General features: G+C 38.0%; 1 protein-coding gene across 1 annotated transcript; it reads right to left on the bottom strand.

Annotated features, from left to right (window-relative positions):
• Positions 1-6,457: 6,457 nt before the first annotated feature.
• On the bottom strand, positions 6,458-25,746 carry LOC134626036 (NACHT, LRR and PYD domains-containing protein 12-like). Its single transcript, XM_063471509.1, has 11 exons — positions 25,729-25,746; positions 23,293-23,296; positions 16,602-16,835; positions 13,214-15,074; positions 10,582-10,764; positions 9,755-9,922; positions 9,461-9,634; positions 8,691-8,864; positions 7,849-8,022; positions 7,677-7,726; positions 6,458-7,085 (listed from the first exon to the last, which is right to left on the bottom strand). The coding sequence occupies exons 1-11, from the start codon at positions 25,744-25,746 to the stop codon at positions 6,565-6,567; spliced, it is 3,561 nt and encodes a 1,186-aa protein (XP_063327579.1). The 3' UTR covers positions 6,458-6,564.
• Between the last annotated feature and the right edge of the window lie 1,476 nt (positions 25,747-27,222).

Below are 27,222 nucleotides of genomic sequence, written 5' to 3'. Positions count from 1 at the left end.
CTCACACACAACCCGTCGAAAGGGGAGGGGCCGGCTGCTTTCAAATAGAGCACATTTCATTCATAATGATGTAAATCCAAGCCCATTATCTATTCATGATTTGAATCCTGGGTTGTGTGAAATCCCAGAAATACACCTTAGACAAAGTGAATCTGTGAACTAAGGTGTAGGTCTATTAGGTTATGTTGTGGCGATCCTCGATACGGGGGATTAGTCTTCATACTGGAGTGCAAAATTAAAACCAATGGAAGATGGACAAGAAAAGTTCAAAGCCATCAGGTGCTCAGTTTAGAAAAAAACAGAAAAGAAGAGGAGGAGAAACGAGCAAAAGATACAGGTAAGCCGATGTGTCATTGGATAATGGTGGGTCATCCTGAAACAATCAGAATCAGAACCAGAATACTTTATTAATCCCTAAGGAAATAATGTGGGTTACAGTTGCTCCAAAAACATATGGTGAAAATAGTAACAGTAACAGACTAAACTCCAAACAATACATTACGTTACAGATTTTAATATCAATTAGTTCCGACAACAGTTTTATGTTAATGTACAGTCCTTAATATGTTTTATGTGTGTGTGTGTGGGGGGGGGGGGGGGGGGGCAGAGGGAGTGTTCGCCCGGGGCGCCAAACAGGCTAGGACCGCCACTGAGTGAAAGAGACGCTCTTTGAAGGCTGAGATTTTCTGCAATGGAAAAATTCAGTACTCTGAATTTTTTTTTTATTGAGGGTGTATATAAATTTAAGTTTACTTCACTTCTTAATTTGTATATTTCATGCAGTACATTCATGTATGTGTTATGATCCAATGTTATCAGTGTTTGTTTTATGTGTGATTCCTCCCACCAGAGGATGGCTGTGGGTTTTTTCCCCTTTTCTTTCTTAGGGGGTGGACACCTGGGCGTGCCTGCTGAGTAGTTGGGTGGAGTCTCTTCCTGTCCTTGGATTGGATAATTGGTTGATCACTTCAAGTATTTAACCACCAGATGACAGCCACCTGGCCCCCCAGTCTCCTAACTTCCACCACCCAACAAAGAGCATGTGTTTTTGATTCATTGTTTTGTAGAGTGTCTTTGCCTATTGATTTGCAAGTATAACCAAGTACAACCTTTTTGTGTGTGTGTGTCTGGCATTAGAACCTTAATCTTGTAAATAGCTGTAAATAGATTTGTAAAGTAGCAATTGTGTATTTTTTTTCACCTTGTATATATTGTTCGCTGCAGCAGCCTAGTAGGCGTGAGAAGTCATTTTTGTTGATTAAGTTTTCTCCTGTTTTTTGTTAGAAAGTTAGGTAAGTGAATTGTCTTTTGGTTGGTTTTCATTTGTGTATGAAAGCATAGGGACCATTAGGGAGTTTTGTTTGTTATTTTTGGCATTGCTCACTGCTGAAGCAAATAAATGGCTGCTTAGCACTTTAAAAGATACTACTGTTTGTGTTCTTTCTTGGGTGGTGCGTGAGTGGGGCCAATTTCTTGTTGCGTTCAGTGCACGCCTAGACTAAGAACGTAACATGTAATGAAACAGAAAAGCAGTGATTTAACGTAATTAATTAATAATGTTAATAAATGTTAACATGAAGCTCAAAGTAACACATGCCATAGTGCAAGCTACCTTTGGGTTAATGTGTGACCCAACTATGTGCCTATAAAGGGCAGCTGTATAACAGCGTTTTAGCCTTATTATGTAGGTGGACCCTATTTACACAACATTTAAGCACTTTTATTATCACACTCCAATTTTAATGTCAATCTACACCAGGGGCGATTTTAGCCCATGAATCAAAGCACCCCCAAAGATTTCTTACTTATTTTTGACAATATTTGCTGTTTGTGTGACACACTACTAAAAATATAAAAAGCATACAGTACTTGGTTGAGACGGAACATTTTAACAACAAAAGTATAGATAACCCCTCCCCCCTCCCAAAATGGTTTGTTCCAGCTCGCCCCCACTCTGGCTCTAGGGTCGTTGCCAGTGTTGCCAACTTAGCGACTTTGTCGCTATATTTAGCGAGTTTTCAGTTTTTTTTCTAAAAAAAGTCGCTAAAAAAAGACGTGAAAGCGCGTATCGCTTTTACTCTCAACAAGCAGCGGGTGCTGTAACGCAGTCAGTTCTTTTATTCTTTTACTCTTATGCTGTTTTGTGGATCACAAGGTTTAAAACTACTTATAAACACACACACACACATAAAGGAACTCCACCAGAGTGCCTATTTCGGGTCACTTTTGCCGGTCCAAGCCCGGGTAAAGGAGCAGGGTTGGAATTGTGACATTAAAAAAAACAATAATTGCTAAAAGAAATTTAATTTGTAGTTCTAAATAAACTCTAAATGCATTTAGGATGTTTTTTACTCACTTTATGTCTCTTCCACGATGTTATTTCTCTCTCCAACAACATAGGTTACAATTATATTAGCATGACCAATTATGCAAATTAGGTGATGATGTCATTTAGCGACTTCTAGCGACTTTTAGGACAACCAATAGCGATTTTCCTTACTGAGGAGTTGGCAACACTGGTCGTTGCTGCCAGAGCGATGGTAGCTGAGACACAGCGAAGCGGAGGTGGAGTGCCTGGATTAAAACAGGACATATTAGCAGCATTTAACCTTCAGTTACTCTTTATGTAGTTAGATAGGAGTCATGTTTCTTTTTAGCTGAAAAACATTACACCCAGGTAACCTGCAGTGTTGAAAACGTGTTTTCCAATGATGTTTGCTACCCTACAATCCGTCCTACTCTGTAGTAATTTCAGCGACATTTGACCGTCCTGTTGCTCCCACTGAAATGTATACAGCCTATTTAAAATCTAAAACTTAAAGTTTTCCGTAGCCTGCTGTTGTTACCACTGTCCTGTTTGAAATGGATACTAACTAGCTAACTGACTGAATGCCCATTAACCTTATAACTCCTGTTGTGTGTGTGTTTGTGTACAGAGAGACAGCCAGGTTCATAATGGATATAAGGAAGTTTTTTCAAAAACAGGAGCCACATTCAGGTAAAAGTGTAAGAACAAATGATCCATCAATAAAGGATAATGTTGGATCAGTGTTTCAATATTTTATATCTTTTATTAGATGTTCATGTGGTTTGGTTGAAAGTACACTGAGAGGGGACTTTTCGTTAGTGATCTTAATAATTTTTTTTTTCATATTAATGTAATTTTTTCATCTAATTGAATACAATCTATTTGTGTATGATTGTCAGTCCAAAGAGGGAGCGAGGAAAGAGGGGAACGTGAGGAGAAAGTACAAGGTCAGGAAGAACCAGGTAAGAAAACAGACAGAGAACAGTGACAGGCAAAAGAGAAACTATTAAACTGACGAAGAGAAAAAACCTGATTTTACTCATACAGTCTGGAAGTTGTGTCCTCCCTATAATAAAGCTGCTATACAGAATCTGCAAAACAAACTGGGTTGAAACATTTTTGACCCTCTTTAACAACATTCCAAATTAATTAAATTAAAATTAATGATATATTTTTATGTGGTTCAGCCACAACTCTACTCAAACCTCAGCCAGTAATAGGTAGGCCAACTTTTGGACTGTCCAGTTGTCTGTATGACTGCCGCATACAGACTTATGCGGCAGAGAAACACTTATCAGTGTTTCTCAAACTTTTTACAGTGTGTACCACCTGAGAAAAATGTCAAGCTCTCCCAAGTACTACTATGAAAGCATGAAACTCATAAATCTTACAACACAAAATTAGTATTATTAAATTAGTTAAATTAGTATCTGCAGTAAAGATTTTTTCATACATTGTATACATTCTACCACAGGCAAAGTTGCCTCCATTTTTATAGTTTTTTATTAATATTTTGTAATAATTTATTCTGTTTTGGGAGTGTTTTTTATGTATCTGTATTATATTATACATACACATTAAAAGTGAATCTCTGTCCAAAACATGCACTCAGTTTACTTCTTACTCACTATGAGCATCATTTAAATAACCTTTATCAGATTTGATGGTTTTGTTACAGACTTCTCAAAAAAGTGTTTTGCTTTTCTTTCACAAATGTGGGGGTTGTGTTAAAATGTACAAAACGGTGATGTCATGTTTTGTGACGAGGACCCAGGCAGAGAGAGACTTGATGAATTTAAGAATCTTATGATTTAATAAAGAAATTTGCAGACTTGCACAGAGATGGTAAAATTATGATGACTGATAGCGGAGATGAAGACAACAGACGATGAGAACAGGGGTTTAAATGCACCAAGGAGACAGTCAGAGGGAACTCGGGACAACTGGAGACATTTAAGGATGCATGGACTCACAGAGACAGGGAAGAAGTCTCATCGTGACGTGTAAAGTTTATCTTGCCTGGCTGGGCAGCTCTCTGGGTGCTCAGCACCCCCAAAGCTCTGATCCTAGAATCGCCCCTGATCTACACCGATATTCACAATAGTGATACATATTATTGAATCTTGAGGCCCTCTTTACCGATGCGGTAATTCATCTATGCCCCTAAGCCTGGCTTTTCATTATGCAAATCTTCTACTGCATACAAAATCTCCTAGGAAAATGAAAGTATGACTTCACTATGAAAACAGCTTGCGGGTAAGCCTAGAACATATGAAGCAATGGAACAAAAAGGAGTAGCGAGAGTGAAATGTTAATATCGATGAAGTGTTGCAGGATATGAGCTGCACACCTCACGCTTTCTCAATAAATTAAAAAACTTAAAGCTTCACATCAGCATTGGCCTGATGTTCACAGACTCCTGCCATCAGCCTCATGAAATCAGATCAGGGTTATTTAAAGTGCCATGGTCACAATTCCATAATAATAATGGTACAAGTCATTACAACATTCGGACATGGTGACATTCATATATCACTTTCAATATTTCATAAGTCTGAATTGTAGGTTGCAGGTAAAGACTACAGATGTTTGTGTATTTTGGGTCTAATTGTCATCCCCATCTGCCTAACTCACCAGTGTTTCTGTAGATCGTGCTCTGCAGTCCCTCAACTATGATCCCGTGAATCGTGTCCTAGTCATTTGGCTTCCTGACTGAACTGATTTTTGGTAAACAGCCCAGTCCAGCCCACCAATCAGAAGATTCATCTGGTTATTGCCAGATCAATAATCACACATCTATCACCACTTCCACTTTCCCAAACCATCAAGCTCAGGTCGAGTCCAATCATCTTTCAACCTGCCGCTTTCAAGCCAATCAGCCTCCACTTCACATACTTTAAATCTCACGGTTCCTCTGACTACTTCCCGCAACCCACCTCCTCTCCATCTCTGCTTCAACCCACCTTACTCAGAGCTCTATCCAAGTCTCTATCTTCATCACCATCACCAGCATCTCGACTCCGGGTGGGGTCCTGCCCTATAAACGGTCTGGATCTATTTAGCCATCAGAGTCCAATCACCAGACGGCTTGTTTCAATTCTGTTTATCAATAAATTATTAATTCATCCAAAAGATCTCCTCTTATTAAAATTTCACTCAGTGACATGGTCTTGGATTTAATGTGAGCAGTCACCCCTTTGTGCCTCTTGTCTGAAATTCCTATTTAGTTTGTGAACAGACACACACTTGGAGAATGTACGGCTATGATAAAGTCTAAAAGGTTGAGCTCAGGTACAAGGCAGAGTTAATTGTGTCACTGCCTGGGGCTGGGACAGGTTTAGAAACACAGTCACACACCCTCGAATCGCACTACAAATTCTTTAGATCACCTTTTATTTAGACACATGGCTGTCACTATTCTGTACTTTAGTTTAGGCAGGAAGCTATTTGCATTCAGATTTTCCATTGTACTTTAGTAACCAAAGAGAAACACAATGATTGAACGATTTAGTTCAGGCTTTGAATTGGCAACACTGATAGAACCAGCATTTTGCTTCTATTAGTCTTAAGTCAGTTTGTGATTCTTATAGCTTGTGTTTGAGCAATAAATATTCTTCCTAAAACCAACAACATCTGATATGTATTTTCCCTTCACCCTAGTCAGTCAAAGTAGATAAGTAAAGAGAGGAGTGTCACAAGGAATGCAGTCCAACCCATAAAAGCTCTTTAGGGTGAGGTTCAACTATTTCCAGGGAAATTGAATCATGAAGTGTGCAAAGAATAACAATACTTTTTTTTTATTTTTTGGCAGTTCTGCATCACTATCATTCCCAATTCTGGGGTGATCCAGCCGTAGTGTATGAGGTGCAAGAAAATAAAATGAACAAACACGATTTCTTTTAATTTGTATTAAGTACAGCACCTTTCCAGACATTGCTTGTGGTGTCAAAAAAAGGGAGAGCTAAATATAAAAAAGTACAGTTAACTAATGCTGACACTGACAATGTTCATTGGCACAATGCAAAGAGTCTTTCTCCATCAGTTTTGTGTGTATATATTACTATTTATTGCTACTCTTGGTATGTCTGGATAAGACCCTGACAAACATTAAAAAAATAATCAAAGCCACGATCACATAGCCAACCTGCTTACTTGTTCCATGTGTGACAGGGCTGTAGTATACTGTAATGCAATGTATGGTATACTGTATGCTTATACTCAAATAGGGTCCCTTTCCTTTCATCCAAAATGTCTACTTACTTTATTTTACAGAGGTAAACTGATCCATTATCCAGACTGAAACCAGCATGGAGTGGTTCAGTGAAGGTTGTGTGCACGGTGTACAGGTGGGTAACTGTATCAGGAGAGACTTCAAAAAAGGACAAAATCCCTGCCGGCCAGTCCAGATAAACTCCTATGATATGACTAGAAAGTGCTGCACAGTCTACAAAGTTTATACAGGAATTGTTATGATAAAAACAACCATCATTCATCCAGCACCAAGACTTTTCATTTTTTCCAAAAGAAAATTCAGAGGAAGAGTCTCCCACCCGGTCAATACTTTTATATGCCACTCCAACATCAGCCCATAAACACTCAACCTCCCAGTAATGGCGACCTGTCAGACCTTCTTCAGAGAGAACCTGGATGGCATCAAATCTGTCTGGATGATCAGGATATGGTTGCTTCTCTGGAACATATTCTGCCATTTTGTTCTCCTTGGTCAAAATAATATTCCCACCTGCTGTGTTTGGGTCAAGTGTTAGGTCACAGGCATCTGGAATCAGAGTATGACAAACAATGAATTATTTGTAATAGTGCAGTTAATTATGTACGTGTGGTTCTTCATCTCTGGTTATTGTGTCAACAAACATAAACAAAGCTAGGTTACTTAGTATTTATACATTTCCCCAAGTCCCTGTCACTACAACTGACATGCTGTGTAAATTGTTTATGTGAACGTTCAGTTTGCATAGTTTCCTGGTTGTTGTTGTTTAACATTAAATGTTGTAACTCCATGCACGAGGAATGTGGATTGTATCTGATTGGCCCCATACCAGTTGAGTCAACAGACCAGGAATAACTAAAAGCCACTTTTTATAAAGAACACTGTCCCACAGAAAATAGCTCTAGTTTGGATATGACTTTAAACTAGACTATCATTGATTAATCACAAGTCTGATTGGATGTTACACTTGTCCTGATTTAGAAAATATTACTTAAAGTAAATTACTATCGATCGTTTTTAAATGTCCATACTGATTAGAAAAATGTTTCGGGACTTGTAAACACTTGCAAATATATAATTGCATGTATGCAAATCACATGTATCATGTAGCAGTTCATGAACAAAAAAAGATTTTCTTACACTCTCTCAGCAGCTTCAGGTCAACCCAGCATTCTGCGTTTTGGTCCACACTGATGGGAAATAAAAACAAAAACATTACTGCCAATGAAGAATAATAAAAATCAATCTTGCAAAATTAATGCAAGTAATACTAATCAAGTATAAAACTGTATTTGTTATTGGTTTTCCATACTTGAGTTTTTCCAGACTGCAGCATGAATCCCTCTGTTTTTCCTTCAGCATCTGGACTATGTCATCAGTGAGGTCATTAAAGCTGATGTCCAGATTTTTGAGACTGCAGTGGTTCAAGTTTAGAGCTGAGACCAAAGAGGAGCCTCCATCATCTGTCACTTTACAAAATGATAGCCTAACAAAAAGCAAACAAGGAGTTGTAGATGCTCTCATCAATGCCAATTTTCACAGCACTCACACTTTTTATTTTCAGTGATATCAAATGATTAGTTTGCAAAAATTATTGCATGAAGCTTATGCTTAAATTCAATAAGGAAGACCTGCAGTCACACATCTGTCTGCTTCCCAGGCGTTTGGTGGCTAATCTAAGCTTACGTCACTTTCACTTTCCCACACTGTCAAGCTCATTGCAACATCACTGATCTAGTCCAATCATGTTTCTGCATGCCTTCTTAAGGCCAATCAGCCTTGACTCCACATACTTTAAATCTCACTGTCATCTGTCATTCTTCCTTTGTGGAACCCTCCTCCCCGTCTATGCCTCTCCCATGTTACTCAACAATTATCTCCACCACCAGCGTCCAGACTCTAGGGGGCTCCTGCCCCTTATCACTGCTGAGATTCTGTTCTACTGTGATTGGCCATTGGAGCCTAATTGCCAAATACCTTAACTGAATTTTGTATATCAACAAATTCAATAAATATATCAATAAATGTTCAGTTCCTTATAATGATCTCTCACTAGCGAAATCCGACACAACTGTACTATATATTCAGTTTCTCTTTTTAAAAAGGTGTGACTAAAAAGCATTACCTTTTGTCTGGGCTATTTTTTATACTAACCTGAGTGTTTGTAAACCACAGTGTGGGCTTGTCAGTGCATTGCACAGTTCCATCACACCCGAGTCTTGTAGGTCATTGTAGCTCAGGTCCAACTCTTTCAGGTGGGAAGGTCTGGAGCTGAGTGCTGAGGCCAGCATCTCACAGCCTTTCTCCATGACTTTGTTGTGAGTGAGACTGAACGAAAAAGGTTGGGATATTATAACTACAAAATTATTTTATATAAAAAAAAAGATTACTGTTACAATATTCTCATTTTTTCTTATATACAGCTCTTAACAAATTTATTAGACTGCCACTCAGTGTAAGGTTTATGCTACAGCTGCCTTTTATTAGTAACTATTTTTATTACAGTCATATCTTTTTTAATGCTTCTGTAATGGTTAACCGACCATTTTGCACAAGCGCTTTAATCAAAATGACATTTTTAATGCTATATATAATTGCTATTATCCATGAATTGGAAAATTCAGGAGAAAAATAGTAAATTACTTTATTAATATGCAATGCATTAATATTTTTGAACAGAAAAAATAATTTTAGTGACTGAATATTATTTATGCTTGATTAAATTTCTACTTTTCTTCTTTAATGACAGGTTTAATGACAGGTAGTCTAATAAATATGCCAAGTGCTGTTTAATTTTTCCCTGTTGAGAATCTATGTTTACCAGTATCAAAAGTACTTAGAGGTAAAATATTTCAAACTGAGCTTTCTTCCTGATGACTAAACTTTAATAATACCTATAATTACTTTTTAGTAAAGACTTTTACCTTAATGCCTCCAGTCTACAGTTCGGGCTCATCAGCCCAGCTGACAGGATCTTCATTTCTGAGACTTTAAAATTGACAAAGTTCAGTTGCAGCTCTCTCAGACAACAGGTGCTGGATTTGAAGGCTGCCACTAACTCTTGGCAGATTTTTGCAGGCTTGGGATTTCGGTTCAGTCTTTTGTTACAGAGGATAAAATGGCATTATTGTTTTTACGTGGCTGAATATTTGTATATTTGAATTTCTGACATATGAGAAAGCCAAGGAATTCGATGAAGAATAACATATAAAACGGACCTGAGCTTCTCCAGTTTAGGGCATCCTAATCCAACTGACAGCACAGAGCATAGTGAGTCCCTCAGGATGTTGCCACTCAACTCCAGTTCTCTTAGATTTGAAATGACTGATTTGATGGCTGATGCCAAATCTTCAGCCTGTGTTTCTGAGAGTTCTTTACCAGAAAGACTGCAAGGACAAAGGACAATAGGTGAAAAGATCCACATGATAACACTCACCACTATGTCAGTTATACCTGTTCACATATCTAATCAACCAGTCACACGGCAGCAACTCAGTGTAACTAGGCATGTAGAAACTATCAAGATGTACTGTACCTCTACTGAACTTCAAACCGAGAGTCACAATGGGGAAGAAAGGTGATTTAAGTGACTGGGAATGTGGCATGTTTGTTTGACTGGCTGATCTGAGATCTACTGGGATTTTGATGCTAGTGGGGGTGTACTAATAGAGAGTTATTTAAATACCTCAGTTAATTCCTTTGTAACCATAGTATACACATGTGTATGGTCACAGAGGGATTGTCTGGAAGCAACTGTTTCAAGCAGGATAACACACAAAGCTCAACTGGGTGCTTGAACACTGTACTCAAATGACCTCGCTGAGATCTTGTCACATCAGCTCTCAATCTAGTAGAGCACCTTTGAAATGCAGTGGAACTGGAGATTCTCATCACGGATGTGCAGCTGACAAATCTGCAGCAACCATGTGAGACTAACATGTCAACATGGACAAAGTTTCCAGTAAGTATATACACACACAAAAAACAAAATCATAACAAGAAATGACAGATCATAAAAAAAACTCAAAATGATCATTTTACTAACCTTAGAGCCTCTAGTTTACACTGAGAATTTTTTAGCCCATCAGCCAAGATTTCTGCACCTTCGTGGTCCTTGTTATAAAATGTGTTATTGACTAGGTGCAGCTCAGTCAACACTGAGCGTGGTATGCAAAGAGCTGAAGAGATCGTTTTATATTCCGAAACACTAAGGTCCAGGCCTGAGATTCTGCAAATAAAAACAATTAAAAACAAGATCATTGTTCAATATAAAGTTTTAAAGGCACATAAATCATTTAGTAGCCTAATGACAAGCAATTATAAACGCAACTATATATTTGTTGTCTGTTCCGACAATTTTCACAGTAAAAAGGATACAGTTTTACAGTTTTCTCCAACTCAGCAATAGAAACTTATACTCAGTTAAATTTTTTTATTTAACCCTTTAAAACCTGAACAATGAAATAACTGCCAGAAATCTTTAATCTCTTGATAATGGAGTGTTTGTTGAACCTTTAGACAAAATATATAAAAAAGATATAAAATTTTAATCTGCACATATGAGTTTTAATTTGAATCACATTTCCTACATTAGCCATATTTTTGCAATTTAGTCAATAAAAATGTGTCTTGCAGTTTATGTCATTTTTTGAGGGTACAAAAAAAGTCACGCTGGTGATGTAGAAGTCTCAAAACCTCACAAAAACATGTATCAAATTCAGTATGCTTGGCTTTAAAGCAGGGGTCCCCAACCTTTTATGCGCCACGGACCGGTTTAATGTCCAACAATATTTTCACGGACCGGCCTTTAAAGTGTTGTGGATAAATACAACAAAATAAAATGATACAACCAAGACAAAAAGTGTGGTATTTTGTAAATATAATAATAAACTCAAATTCAGTGTAATTTTGTGACTTTATTATTAGTGTCCTCCTGAAATGCGACAACAACATCCTCCCCTCTGCCCCTTAATGCTCTCTGGTCACTATAGTAACACGTAAATATTTCTTTCAAAATAATACTAACAGCTACAACACCGGAAATGACCCAGGGAAACCGAGCTAACGATAAAAACCCTGAAAACCATAAATTTTACACCCAAGCCTCAACTCTCGCGGCCCGGTACCAACGACTCACTGAGCACCTAATTCTCAGCATAGCCAGAGAAATCCTGCCGATTTCAGCACCAAGAAGAAGCTACCAGCTCTTGCACCCACTAACACTATCTCATCTGTTCTTTCTCTAGGTCCCAGGGGCTACAGGAACTCCTTCCCACTTACAGGAAGCCATGAAGATACAAGGGCAGTGGTGTTGGAAAGACAGGAGGCCAGGGCCTTTCTGTAAGGAGTGTCCATTACTGGAAGTGAGAGAGGTGATCTGTGTCGCTCATCTGCCAACACCTTGAGCCTGTCCGAAAGGGTTGTACAGCGTTCCAGTGAGATGCCAAAGATGTACACACCAGGACTTCATGCAGGCTACTTGCAGATGCTGGTTCAACAAACCTTGGTTAACCCCCAGGAGTTGTTGGAAGCAGTATGGATGGAAATTACATGTGTACATGGTGGCATTTACAAAGAGCCCATGGTAAAAATGGATTTTAAACATAAGGGCAAAACATACAGAGTTAAGGCCTCAGTTACATAGAGAAGTTTTATGATGACAGTCTGTGGTCAGCCTTAGACAAAGTAATAAAAGCTGATGGTCACATAGTGCACCCTGGAGTCATACCCCCCAAATTATAATACTCAGGGACAGGCTGTACAAAATGACGCTCACACTGGAGAAGAACACAAACAGTTGTTGGTGCCTAAGAACCATTGAAAATTAATTTTCCAGGCATACGGGAGATTGTATTCCGTTGGTGTGCATCCATGCCAGTTAGTAAAACAGCATGCCATTCCAAAAGTGCCTTTGCACCCATAACCATTAGTGGAGATCTTCCTTGACCACATTGGCATTGACCTTATTGGGCCATTTCATTGAAGTACATGGGGACATCATTTTTAGTTCTAGTGGATTATGCAACATGATATCCTGAAGCTATACCACTGGGCAGCATTTCGGCAAAGAGTCTGTTGCAGGCACTGTTTCAGCTTGTCAGCATGCCAAAAGAGATACTGACTGACCAGGAAATTTTGCCGATATTTCACATTTTTAAAAGAGATTTATGCATTATTGTGCATTAAGTCTATTAAGCAGTCACTAGCAGTCACCCATCTCAGTCCTTTGCCCAATTCGTAACATTTTTCAGTATAGTCATGGGGCCATGGGTAGCGTTATACTCACAGCTGGAAGTAAATTTCTACTTTAATGGTTCCCTTTGTAATGTTTAGAAAACAATTGTTATGATTGACACACATGGCCAATAAATAGACCAGTCAGCATCCTCTAGCTTATCCTTACACATTTGATCCCACTATAGTTTGGCACAAGCAATGTGAACAACAGCAGATAGATGGGTGATATATGTGAGACTGAACATGACTGACTGGCATGGTTGTTATAAAAATCATAACTACTATATTTCAGACTGTAGTCTATTTATGGATCTTCTGAACTGGCATAACAATATAACAAGGTATACTGACATATGTTAGACCTGCGGTATTGTTTCACTGGTGTTTGTCTGTCTGATAGTCTGTCTGTCTGTCTGTCTGATGCTTCAATATATACTCACCTTGCTTTTTTGCAGTTTCTCACAGCTGGAAGAAGTCTAAAGATACCTCTTCCTGATGGTCTGTATTTCTTGAGATTGAATTCATCCAGAGGTGTGTTTGACATCAGAATCAGGTCAGCCAGAGCTGAACACTCAACAGGAGAGAGTGGTGATTCAGGAAAACAATTTGGTTTCAGATACTTTCGTACTGAATCATGTAGGGAACTGTCTTTCAACTCAGTCAGGCAGTGGACAAGGTTTAGACATCTTTCAGCTGAGCAGTCATATAAATCTATATCTACCAGACTTGAACGAATTTCCTCAATATTTGCAGAGTGTTCTTCAGTCTGTTGAATCAGACTTTGGAGTGGTTCTTCTGCTGATTGCAGAGACAAGCCAATAAGGAACCTGAGAAACATGTCCAGTTCTCCGGTCGTTCTCAGAGTCGAATTAGCTATTGTAATTTCAATCAGTTCATTCAAAGGTAGATCCACTGGAACTGTTTCCAAGATAGACTTGAGCTCTTCATCAGATCCTTTTAGCATGAAATCCTTGAGACTTTCAGAATCGATTTTTTTGTTTGCAAAACTGTGATATACAAAGAGAGCAGCAAAATACTCTTGAACTGTCAGATGCACAAAGCAGTAAAGTTTCTTTGTGAAGAACACGCTCTCTTCTTTGAATATTGCTGTACACAACCCACAGTAAACTCCAGCTTTCCTTATATCTATGTCATACTTCTTCAGATCTTCAGCAGTGAATATGATCCGGCCTTTTTCCAGTTGTTCAAAAGCCAACCTGCCTAATTTCAAAATGAACTCTTCATTTGACTTAAAGATCTCTGCTGTATCAGGCTCTTCCTGCTCGCCATATTTTTCATTAGCAATCGTCATCTGATTAAGGAGGAAGTGTGTGTACATCCCAGTAAGAGTTGTGGGTATTTTTTGGTTCCCAACTCTGGTGTTTCCCATTTTACGCATCAAATACTCAAAAACATGTACAGCAATCCAACAGAAGATAGGTATGTGACACATAATGTACAGGCTCCGTGACATTGTTATGTGTTCAATTATTTTTTCAGCAACTGCTTTGTCCTCAACTCTCTTTCTGAAGTACTCTATTTTTTGTAGATCATCAAATCCTCTGACCTCGGTCCACTGGTAAACATACTCACGAGGGATGCGTTGAACTGCTCCTGGTCTTGAGGTAATCCAAACAAGTGCAGAGGGAAGAAGATGTTTCCTGATAAGGTTGGTCACCAGAGTGTCCACTGAGGATTCCTTCATAGCATCTGTCAGTCTTTTGGTCGTTTTGAATTTCAGCTGAAGTTGACTTTCATCAAGGCCATCAAAGATGAACAAAACTTTACGTTCAGCCAAAGCTCTCGCAACTGCTATGGTTTTAAGTTCTGGATGGAATGTTTTCACAAGGTTCTCAAAGCTAATCTGATCATCTTGGACCAGATTTAGCTCCCTGAATGGAAACATAAAGATGAAGTCCAAGTCCTGATTGGCTTTTCCATCTGCCCAGTCAAGGATGAACTTCTTCACAGAGACAGTTTTTCCAATGCCAGCGATCCCCTTTGTCATCACAGTCCGAATTGCTTTCACTTCTTTGTCGTCTTGCTCATGTTTAAAGATGTCATTAGAGTTGATTTTTGTACCCTCAACAGTTTGATTTCTCGCTTTATCTTCAATCTCCCAGATCTCATGTTGTTCATTGACATGTTCACTCTCCCCTTTTATAATGTGAAGCTCTGTGTAAATTTTATCCAATGATTTTTCCTCGATAGAAGACTTTTCAGTGCCTTCCAACTGCCACTGACACTTTTGCCTCAGATATTCTTTGTTCTTGTTGATGGCCTTCTTGATAACATCTTCTGCTGTAGGTAAAGAGGAAAAAGAACAATCTTATAACTATCATTATCCCTGGTGTAGTTCCAGGGTTACATAGTTTTTTTAATTTCTTGTTTCTTCGGACTCTGTTGTCTGTGTGGACTCTACTACTCAACTATTTATATATTTATGTATGTACAGTGTTGGGTTCTTTAAAGTAATGCAGCATGTTATTTAATTACTAACCAGAGGAAGTAATTAGTTACACAACTATATGCAAATGTTCTGTTTATAAGGTCAGGGAAACCTGAAGACTGAAGAAGTTACGGGTGATGAAATGTTTCTCCAGCTGAAAACGCTACGTCCAGATGAACAGAATCAACTTTCAGCCCATAGACACTTCAAATTGATCGCCACTATTCCTATAGATACTTCAAGCCTGACTGCTCATCACTGCCTTTGTTACCTGTTGAAGATCAGACTTTGGCTGCTGGGCTGGGGTTGGATTCAGTTTAATATCACTCTGGATTTTTGACTAGCTTTGTGTTAGCATGCTGTCCTTGTAAAGAACCAAAGTTTTGTTACCAATTATGCATTTTTTTTAGTCCAAATTATAGTTTCGACTTTACCATTGCACTTTTGTCATTTTGGGCAATACAAATTAGTAATGTCCATATCGCCACTTCTCAAAAGCTGCATTGATATACTTCTTCACCATTTTCCTCCTCATGCATACAAACACAAATCAGCTGATTGTAGCGCAAGGACGCAGGAAAAGAAACATCTGATTTTTTTTCCTCTCTACTGAAACTGTTGTGTAATTACTGAATTTAGTATAGTAACACATTAAATTACTCCATTACTGAAAAATCCAAAGTAATTACAGCAATGCGTTACTTTATAACTCGTTACACCCAACAATGTCTATCCATGAGTTCAGCATTTGGGCCATTACACACCGAACACGTGTTTTTGCAAAAGATTCGCCATCTGTGAAACTGTGAAACTAATTAAGTCCGTCCTGTTGTTTCTAAACAAAAAACAAAGACATTCTGGGTTCATCCATTTTTCTGAAAAGGCAGTAGCAGGGGCAAATTCGTGGTTTGATCGAGGACTTGAATTTTCATCACGACCACTATCATACATATTTTTGGTGTCGCTGTTTGAGCTCTTGTTAACAGAGTTGGGACCACATCTTAGAAAGCAGAGAAATCATTTCAGAAAGCTGAGTGACCCGGAGCAGCTCGTAGCTGTGTGTTGGAGGTACTGGTGTGCGTTTTGAGCTACAACCACACCTATAGCCAAATACAGTGATCTGCTTGGTGAGATCAGTTTATTTGGATCTGAAACATTGAGCTTGGTTCCAAATATGCACTAAAATATGTGAGTCCAAAACATTTTTTTTTACACAGAATATAAGGATAGAAAGCCTTCTCAACAACCTTTGCAGAATTACCTGTATGTCAAAATTGTCTTATCTTTTATGCATTAAATGAAAACAAAAAGATAACAGGGCAGTTGCACAAGAAAATGTGTAATCTTTTCACCATGCTTCACCCAAACACCTTACATACTTTCACATGTCTCCGGCTGAATTTCTTGGAGGTTTCTGTAGAAAGCAGATTTGACTTCTTGAGTAGTCAGGGCCTTGTACAGTTCCCTCATCTTGTCCTGGCTTGTTGTTGCAGCATCAATTTTGTTGTATGTCTCTTCACGGATCATGCTTTGCTGTCTCATTTCATCTGCTATTGGCATCACTAAAGTGACGCTTTGAATGAGCTTAGACCTGTTGCTGTCCACCCATTCAGCTTCTTTAAAAAACACAAATTAATTGTAAGAGATTGCATTTTAATGGGTAATTTATGATCAGAGTTCGTCTTAAAATTATTAACTTTAACTCACCATTTTTCTTGCTGGAGCAAGGACTGACAAAGGACAGAAACAAAGTTACTGTAAGTGGTTTTTGTGTAAACTATATTATGTTTTAAAAGAAAAAAGTAAGAGTTACATCTTACATTTATGTTGTTACACTGATTGTATATTAACTTTTTTTAAATAAAATCAGTGTGATAATAAAAGACTAAATAGTTTTATTATGAATGAAAAATAATGAAGTCTCACCTGAAGGTGTTAACTTCAGCAGTAGCACAGTCATGTGCACTGCTGTTCTCACTACAGTTGTTTTTTCCAGAGGTTTCTTCTGCATGTCTGGATAAATGCTCTTCTGCTTCCTTCAGTGCAGTCCCCAGCCCCTGCAGAGACGGCCGTCTTAGGAGGGAGGAATTCGCTCCACTTTCCTCTGTGCTGCAAACAACCTCTTTCTTTTGGTCAGATTTGTTGTTTTGCCTTTGACCCCTCCTGTGTGTAGAGCATTGGCTGCCCATGTTTGTTCTTCTGTGTCAGCTCAATGACTCATAGCGTTTAAGTGCAATCTTGGCTACCATGTTGTATTGCATTAGTGCTGTGGCTTTACAACTGCGTCCGGTGTCTGTAAAAGTAAAAGTAAGAAAAAAAATGAAGCATTCAGAGCATTAATGATCACTGACATCTAAGATATTTGATTGGGTGAATGTGATATGCGTTTAATATATTTTTCTTACCTTTGTGTTCGACGTCCTGTAGTAGCTGCAGTAAATATGAGAGTCGGCTGGGCAAATCTCTCTCTGTTCACTTGATCACTTTCACTCTCTCTATCTCTCTCTCTCTTGCTCTCTCTTTTTCTCTCTCTCCCTCTCTTGCTTTGTACATTTTGTAAAGAATCAGATTCAATGTAACATCACTGGTGGTTTGGTGAGTTATTTTTTTTATGTTCAGATAGTAATAGCAAACACATTATTAATTTGTTAAGGTAAACCCATTCACAGTAGACTACTGCCAGCTTTAAAATGTTTAATTTACCTTTATTAGTGTCCCTTGCATTTTATATATGAAGAGTAACGTGCCAGTGAAATAAACATTAAAGCCATTTTTGCAGCTGTGCTTCTAAGATGTGCATGAATTCAGTGTAGCCTTTTGTCTTAAATATGTAAATGTACAAAATAATAATAATCCACTCATTCACAAAGCTTTCGCAACCTATAAATTTAAAGTGTTAAATACTTGATTTGTGCAAGTGTAGCTTCTCATGTTGCTATTTAATGAGAATCTTAGTCAAGGTAGTAATAAAACAAAATTGGCTAAGGCAGACTGTCCTATCCTATAAACTCCTATTTGTTAAAGAGAAGCAACCTCTAGTGGCCAGGTGACTAACTGCATGTAAAGTGTGCAGTGGTGTTACTGTTTTTAGATGAGGTGCAACTCTTTAACCTGGAGATCCAGATAATTGAGCAATGTTTACATGACTTTAAACAATTCTTTAAATTGTTCTTTTCTTTAAAACATAAAACATGAGTGCCTCTAACTCACCTAACACCACAGATAATCCAGACATTCTGCACAAATTCAAAGACTCACAGCTCAAGACACAAAACTCCTCCTGCTAGAGTAGGGGAATAAAAATATAACAATATAAAATATATCATATAAAATAAATACATTAAAAGAGTATAAATTCTGGGGTAGCACAGTGTTGGGTGGTTAGCCTGTTTCCTCACAGCAAGAAGATCCTGAGTTCCTACCCTTTGGGTCTGCCGGGGCCTTTCTGCAAGGAGTTTGCATGTTGTCCCTGTGTTTGTGTGGGTTCTCTCTGGGTACTCCGGCTTCCTCCCAAAACTAGTTAGGCTAGGTTAATTGATGATGATTCTAAATTGTCCATAGGTGTGAATTTTGAGTGCGAATGCTTATCTGTCTCTTATCTGTCCGTGCAATAGACTGGCGACCTGTCCAGGGTGCACCCACATCTAGTCTTATGACAATTGGGATACCCCCCGCCAAGTGCAAGTGGTCTTAAGAGGCTCATCACTCTAGTGTGCACCGCCACTGGATCCCACTGGTTATACACATACATACACACACAGTATTGTTGATGCTTGAAGCAGGTGTTCAGTGTGGTTCTAATAACTCCCTTTACTACACTCCAACTCCTTTATACACAGCATGTTATAACAGCTAGCTATTGTGTAAGCAACCTATCGTGACACCTACAAGCGTATGGTCACGATTAACCCAACAGATTTTCATGATTTCTTAACCCTCTGGGTCCAAAATATAATTGGCCATTTTTGAAGACTTTTTATATTACCTTTGTAGTTCACCTTTATTTTTTTCCTTGCCTTGCTTGGTATTAGGGCTGCCACGATTAGTCGACTAGTTACGATTACGTCGACTATCAAAATCGTCGACGACTAATTTAATAGTCGACGACTAATTTAATAGTCGACGTGTCGTTTAAAGCTTTGTAAGATCACAAAAGACGCAGGAATAAGTAGTAGGATTTAGGAGTGTAATAACAGACTAAAATAGAAGATGGCAGCACTGCATGTACAAGGATGCCAGCTGCCGTTAAACCCCGAAGAAGAAGAAGTAGCTCTGTCCCAGAATTCATAGCGCAGTCCAGCTCAGTTTCCAACAATGGCGGCAGCTAGTTAGTTTTAATATTACTCTTATTATTCTTTCTGGGTCACAAAATAAACGTTTAACATATTTTCAGGCGAGAATGTAACTGTGTAAACCTCAAATATCTGCCAGTTTATCAAGTAACCACATATTTTCAAAAGCGCTCCGACGTTTTCGGAGACGTCTGTTACCCACCAGCTCGATAGCTAGCCGGGGGCAAGGCTCACTAGAGCCCGTGAGAACACCGGACTCCCGGCAAATCGTTTTCAAACCCACCGCCGTCTATCGCTACTCAGGTTAAACATACATAAGTCACTTAAAATAACTTAAAAATGTTATTGTTTGGCTTTCTTTAGTATTTTATTTGTTCCTGAGTAAATCGGTTTGGCTGAGATTAAAGTTATAGTTTTTACACAGCTGAATAAACGTGAAGCAGACAGCTGATTATCAGAAGTGTGAGATGCTCCAGAATATACTCCGGTGTCCTGTTATATTTTAGATAGCAAGGAGTTTATTAAACTTCACTGAAACAATCTGCAAACTTCATTAAAATTTAATAAACTATCATCTTGTCTTTATTTTTAGTTAGCACATACCTTAAACAGTTAAAGCTGTAAGCTAATGATAGTTATATAAGAGCAGATGCATGCTGGTGCAATAAGCTGTACGTTTTACGTTCAATGGATGCATGATCTGATTAGTCGAATAATCGCAAAAATAATTGGTGACTAGTCGACTATCAAAATAATCGTTTGTGGCAGCCCTACTTGGTATCATTCTTTTCAGCTCAACCTCACATGTCTGAAGTTACAGTTAAATTTTCATTGACAATCTGTATTAACACAAATTATCTGGAATCACATAAAAACAAAACATCCTAATATAGTTATAGTAGGTATATTTGTTTTTACTGAAAAAAGCACAGGCATGTTTAGTTAATTATCTTCATAACCATGAAATGCATTTGTAAATTGTAAATGTATGAAAACATATGCACAAATTTTATAAACAAAGTTATATACAATTATTTATCTAAAAATGCAGCCGATGCATCTGGTGGTTTTTTTGTACAACCATTTATAACTACTACTAAAACTAAAATTAGAGAACAATCAGGTGTCACAATAAGGTGCCCAACAAATTATTTGTGCCAGTGAAAAAAAAATGTTTGTCTGCCACAAGACAGAGGAGAACAGCACAGGTATAGAACCTGCAGACCTGATAGCAGGAGGAGTATCACTCTTCCTGTTTTCCACCTGAAGACAGTGTTTACACTGTGATCTGCCTTTGTGACATTCACTAGTGCCCGCACTGACACACAAAACAACACAACAACTAAACAACACAATAACTATACGCTCTGCGCTAAACGTCACAAATCTCTCACATCTCAAAACTCAATCTCTCTCTCTCTCTCAAAAACAATGAAATCCCATGTAAAATCAATAAGGTTTTTCTGCTTCACCATCCTCAATTTGGATAAAAGTTTCATAGAACAAAGTTTGGACAAATGTAATGATAACTGAAATTTGAGTTTCATTTATCTTTTTTTTTTTTTTTGGTTTGTTTGTTTGTTTTTTTGGAAAAACAGTCCATCCATGCACTTTTGGCTAGTTAAAATATTTAAGAAAATTCAAGCAGTCCAACAAAGTCACATATTTGAGTACATGCTAATATAAATCTGCACAAAAACATTTATTATTATAATTTAGTATAATAATTGTCAAACTTTAAACTTTTGCATTTTTTGCAAATTGCAGATGATTTCAAAGAAAATTTGATGATTTAAGATGGACTGACTCAGGTCTTAAATCAAAAGCACAAATCTAACAAAATTATTTTCTGACTTACAGTTAGAGTACCATCTAGAAAGCAATAACATACCATAACATTTTGTGCAAATTTGAGCAAAAAGTGTACCAATAACTTGATTATTTGACATGGAATAAAACTGTTATTTATTTCTATGATAGCTGCTGTTTTTTAGTTAAAACAAGGGGCACTGCAATCATGTATGAGGTGAGTATAAAGTGCATGAACACTGGAATCATAAATGCATTTATACAGGACCTTTCAATCTTACAAAGCAGTGCACATTACAAAAGAAAAAATGAAACTATTTAATTTTGCAGTTTAATAAAGTTCAGAAACTAAAGTTGCAGAAATGTAAGGTAAAGTAAAGTAGTAGTATACCAATCAAATGAACAAATACAAAATTGAGGTATAAGAAACAGTATTTTTACATTTTTCACATTTAACATAACAGAATAACACAAAGGTGAATGAATGTGTGCCTGCATGCTAACCGCAGGAACAGCTGGAAACACAGGAAGCCCACACACATGCACACCTACACACATATAAGTGTAAAGCACGACACTTAAGTCAATGTTGATAAGACTTACTGCCAAATGTAACACGTCTTTTTTTGCAAATGTAATGCATGAGATATGGAACCGTTCAAAACTGTTTTTAAGTCTAGGACAACTAAATATGTTTTTATAAGGATGTTGTGTGCAATCTTTGGTGCTTAAAATAATTTTGCTTTCCTTTCATCCAAGTTGTCTAATTACTTTATTTTACAGAGGGAAACTGATGCATTGAAAGAAACACCAAAACCAGGGTGGAGTGGTTCAGTAAACGTTGTGTGCACAGTGTACAAGTGGGTAACTGTATTAGGAGAGATTTCAAAAAAGGACAAAATGCCTGCTGGCCAGTCCAGATATACTCCCATGACACCAACGGAGTTTCTATTTCTAATAAGGTTTACAAATGAATGGTTATGAGCAAAACAATTGTCCTCGTTTCTAAAGCACCAAGACTTTTCATTGTCACCAAAACCATAGTCAGAAGAAGAATAAGAGGGAAGGTTGGGCACCCTGTTGATACTTTTATATGCCACTGCAATATCTGCAAAAAAATACTCAACCTCCCAATAATGGCGACCTGTCAGACCTTCTTCACACAGAACCTGAGCTATATGAAATCTTTCCGGATGATCAGGATATAGTTGTTTCTCTGGAACAGCCTCTGCCTTTCTGTTCTCCTCGGTTAAACGAATTCTCACAGATGCTGTGTTTGGGTCAAGTGTCAGGTCACAGGCATCTGTAATCAGTGCAGGAAAAACAGTGAATCATTTGTAACAGTATTATCATGTCAGTGTGGTTTCTGTCACGGTTCTGGGTCCGTCGGACCCAGTATTTTGAGTTTATTATGTTTTGGTTTATTTTTGAATGATGGATTGTTTTCTTATTCTCTTGTAGTGCTGATTATGGTGGTGGTGATGATGATGATTACTAGGTTCATGTTTCTGTTTATTTGTGATTAGGATTTGTGTTCTCATGTTTTGTGTGGGTTTAGTTCCAGGTGTCATTTTCTGTCTGTCTCTCAGTGTCGAGTCCGCGTCTTTGTGTTGGGTTCTTGTTTCCTGTTTTATTGTGAAGGTCTGCGTCTCATGTGAGTGTGTTCAGTTTTACCCCTGTCTCGTCTTGTTGATTATTCCCAGCTGTGTTCCCCACCTGTGTGTAATCTCCCTGTGTTTCTCTGAGTGTATTTAAGTTGTGTCTTCTGTGTTTGTAGTTGCTGGTCCGTCTGTGTATCCACCCTGCTTCATCTGTGTGTTTCCCTGCTGTCAACCGCCGTCTGTTTTCTGCTCGCTGTTATTCGTGTTCAGGTTTGTGTTCTTGCTCAGGCTCAGTAGTTTAGTTATCCCAGTATAGTTTAGTTCTCCGTTTACCATTTTGTCCATCTCTTCTTTTGTGTTTAATAAACCACCCTCACACCTTTACAAGTGCCTGCGTTTGGATCCTCCCTTTTTTCCCCACACGGCTCATCTCACTCGCCGTGACAGTTTCTGTCTGTTGAGTTTATATTAGCTAAGTTCTGCTCTGTTCTGTTTCATCATAATTACTGAGTTATTATGAGGCTTATCTCTAAATATTCAGGATGTGAAATAAGCAGCGAGCTACAAAATAAAGTCCAAATTATGGTACTGGGGTCACAACTTTAAGAAACTTGATGTACCAGTTACACACTTTTTCAGATCAGAACAAAAATAGAAGCAACTATTAAACTTCATCAAGTAGATAGTTCAAAAAGGTTTTGGTAAACATTTGCATTTACTGTTTAGGAATTACAGCCATTTTTATACAGTTTTCCAGTTTCAGAAGCTCAAAATGAATTAGACAGCCTGACATAATTTTAAATGGAAGAATTGTTTTTAATCATTTTAGGATGAAAATTCTCTGCAGTCAGTGAAAACCTGGGCCCGTATCCCTAAAGATTCTGAGAATCCTCTCAGAGAGCTCCTAACTTAACCTAAAAGTTCCTTGCCAGGAGTTTTAGCTTAGAAGTGATTCCAGAACATTTTCAGTGAACTCTGAGTAAGGAATGGATGGAAAATCCTATCTTAGTGATAAGGTGTGGTTGACCCCGTTGCTTAGGTATGAGTCATCATTTCAAAAGCCGTGATTGGTTGATCCTACAAGTTTGATGGAAATGAGCAAAGGATGTACCCTCAAATCAATAAACATAATTATACACTCTAATCTTATGCTGACTGTAATTGTAAATAATATTTCACATTCAAGAAAATATCTGGAAAAAGAATAGTAAGCTGTAGGGGTTATAGCCTAACATTAGAATCTAAAATATGTGAAAACTTAAACTCATTACACCCTGTTCAAATAATGATTCGTGTCTTATTTGCTCATATCAATATCCTAGCTGGCATATTTTGTACTTTCACTCCCATATGGACCCCATTGAAAACAAGATGGCCTAATGAAGTAGAAATCACAACGTTACAAGTCCAGTGTGGTCTTAACGAGGGTAACACGGCTCAGTTTTTATCAATGTCTGTGATTGCTGGCTGGTCTATTTATAAAGGCTTGTTAACAAATATCCTACAAACACAGAAAATGGAGAAAAAAAGGACTCGCAAGCCGAACTGGGCTGAGGAGCAAGGTTTGTTGCTGGCCCAGTTGGTGAACGAACATAAAGGTATCTCTCCTGCCTCTTCTGTTGGCCATTTTGTGCAGCTGCTTAGGGGAACTCCTAAGCCACTAAAAGTCCTCTTCCCTGCTCTTAGCAGATCTCGCCTTAGGAGCCCTTTTAAGCGCTAGGAATCTTGAGGAATAGCTTTTATATTAACTGGGATTGTTGTGTCACTTTTAGGGGAAATTCTAAGAAAACGTCATGACTCTGAGAATTTTCTTAGAATTTGGCCGCTAGGAGCCACTTTTTGCACAAAGATTCTTTAGGGATACGGGCCCAGAAGTCTACAAGCCACAGACATCACTAAATGCTGTGCTTCCTCTTTTGAGATGCCCTGCCAGGCTTTTGCTGTAGCCATCTTAAGTTGCTGCTCATTTGTGAATCTTTCTGTATTCAGTTTTGCATCTAATATCTGAAAAGCATAGTGCATTGTTTTCTGGCAATGTCTAATTTAACTTTCCTGTTATTGAGTGTAACCATTGGTTGCACTTTGTTGTAAACCCTATATTTCCATTTATGAAGGGATCTCTTGATTATAGAATTAAATTATCACTCTCTGCCACTGGTACCTAGTTGGCTTGGCCCAAGAAGACTTGACTCTGCAGTTAGAGTTTTCAATTTGGCGGTATTATCTGGTACTAGGCCCTTCTATATATATATAATTTTTTGAAGCCTGACAAAAAGAGAAATGACTACGCAGAAAACAACACTGTGGTGTCTGACAAAAAGCTGTAGGCAAAACAGCTTCCCCTCAATGCACTTCATTATAGTGTTGTGTTTTTGTCGAACACAAATGATGTCTAAAGACTTTCAGCCAACTCAAGTCAACTCAGTCAAGTGAAGTTGTTTTTCTTAACTAAGGAAATAATTCTGTCATCATCCACTGTCAGGTGCTGGGTCTGTGACTGAGCATTTTGAGTTATTGTTATATTTTTGTGATTTCTTAGGTATATTGAAGGTATGTTAAGTTCTTGTGTTGTGTTGTGGCTGTTATTAGTTTGGATTTGAGTTACCTTGTATTTTGTTATTCATTGTTTTTGGTTAAGTCCATCCAGTCAGAAGCTCCTAGGTTGCCTAGTTATAGTTCCTTGTTTATTTAGAATCTGTTGTGTTATCACCCCCTGTGTTAAGTCTCCCTTGTTGGTTAGTGTGTCTTACCTCTCATGTTTCATGTCTGTGTGGTTCATGTTGTCAAGATCGTGTCATGTCTGCGTATCGTCTTGTTTCCATGTTCTATGTGCTTAGTTTACACATCCCCTGTGGTGTCATTATGATTTATTGGGTCAGCTATCTCCTCATGTGTTTCAACTTCCCCTGATCACCCCTTGTGTGCTGTTAACTGTCCAATGAGACTCTCAAAAATGGGGGACTAGAAAACTGTCTACTTCATTGTTCATTAAAAATATTTTTTTCTAAAAATTCTTTAACTAAAGTCTGAACTTCAGACATGTAGCAATTGTTCAAAAAAATTTCAGACAAATTATAGACTCAACTGTATGCACTAAGGCCCACAACAGGATGCTTTTCAAGATGCATATATACTGAAATTCTGATGTAAAAGATATCTCAGGACATCCAAAAATATGCATTTACTCTAAAACACATGCAAATCAGAAGAATATAAATGATAGCTGCAAAAAAGCAAAACCACCTGTTTTGCTTTTGCGAGGAGTTCTTTATCTGCAGTTCATAAAAACAAAGATGCCACATTGAAAGCAAATTATGGATACAGACTCTTTTCAGGTATAGAGGTACACTTAATGTACTTATTAACATACAGTTCAAAGGACTACATTAGGGTGCACTGGTGCACACTTTGCTTAAGATTCTTTCATATGTTTGACATCCAGCTAAAAACTTGAAAATATGTATATATTTTTAAATCAGCGACATTGCATATCTTGAGGAAATGTTTTTGGACAACAAGTAACTCACATTTTAAACACGGTTTGAATAATCGGAACTAACAGGCAGATATTTATGAAGGGCAGGCTATAACAGACATGCTCATCATGTGAAAGGACTGCAGGTGTCTTGAAGCAGAGAAACACACTGAATTGTTGTAATTCTCTTTTGCATAAGCAATGCCCACCTGTCAGAAACGCTCTGTGTAGGTAAAGTCTGCGCTGTGGGGTGAGGCTCCAATGCATGTCCAGGGATCAACTGGCCTTTCTGCTGCCTGGCTGGATGTGTTAGCATCAGCCACACATGGGTAAAACTAGTCCATTCATTCACTTCATTAGTTTGATTTACAATTGCTTCACTAATATAATTGATTAATGTTTTTGCTTAAACCTAATACTGATATTATGAGGCATTGTGTGGTTTTTCTAAAAATGTTTTCTGTTATATTAATTAGATTTTTTTTTTTCTTCGCTTTACCTGGTTTGTGGAGGTGGCTGTTTCCTGTCTGGGCAAAAGGCGTGGCTAAGGCCTTTGAAAACAAAATGCCTGCTCAACAGGAACAACCAAGTGCTTAATAGAAACAGGTAGGGCTGCACGATTAATCGTTAGAAAATTGCGATCTCAATTCATACTTATGTGCGATCTCATTTCCAAATGACAACGATTTAAAAAAAAAAAAAAAAAAAAAAAGACGACGACGATGATTGTACCGCATTTTGATCCGGGACGTATTCTGCATCAAAACAAGCGCTCACTCTTCCTGCTCAACAAACGACAAGGGCGGAGCCTTATACCACGTGA

The sequence above is a fragment of the Pelmatolapia mariae genome, linkage group LG4, assembly GCF_036321145.2.
Source record: "Pelmatolapia mariae isolate MD_Pm_ZW linkage group LG4, Pm_UMD_F_2, whole genome shotgun sequence".
NCBI classification, from domain to species: Eukaryota; Metazoa; Chordata; class Actinopteri; order Cichliformes; family Cichlidae; genus Pelmatolapia; species Pelmatolapia mariae.
Note: the sequence above shows the minus strand (reverse complement) of the source record. Positions and strands in the feature narration are given on the sequence as shown.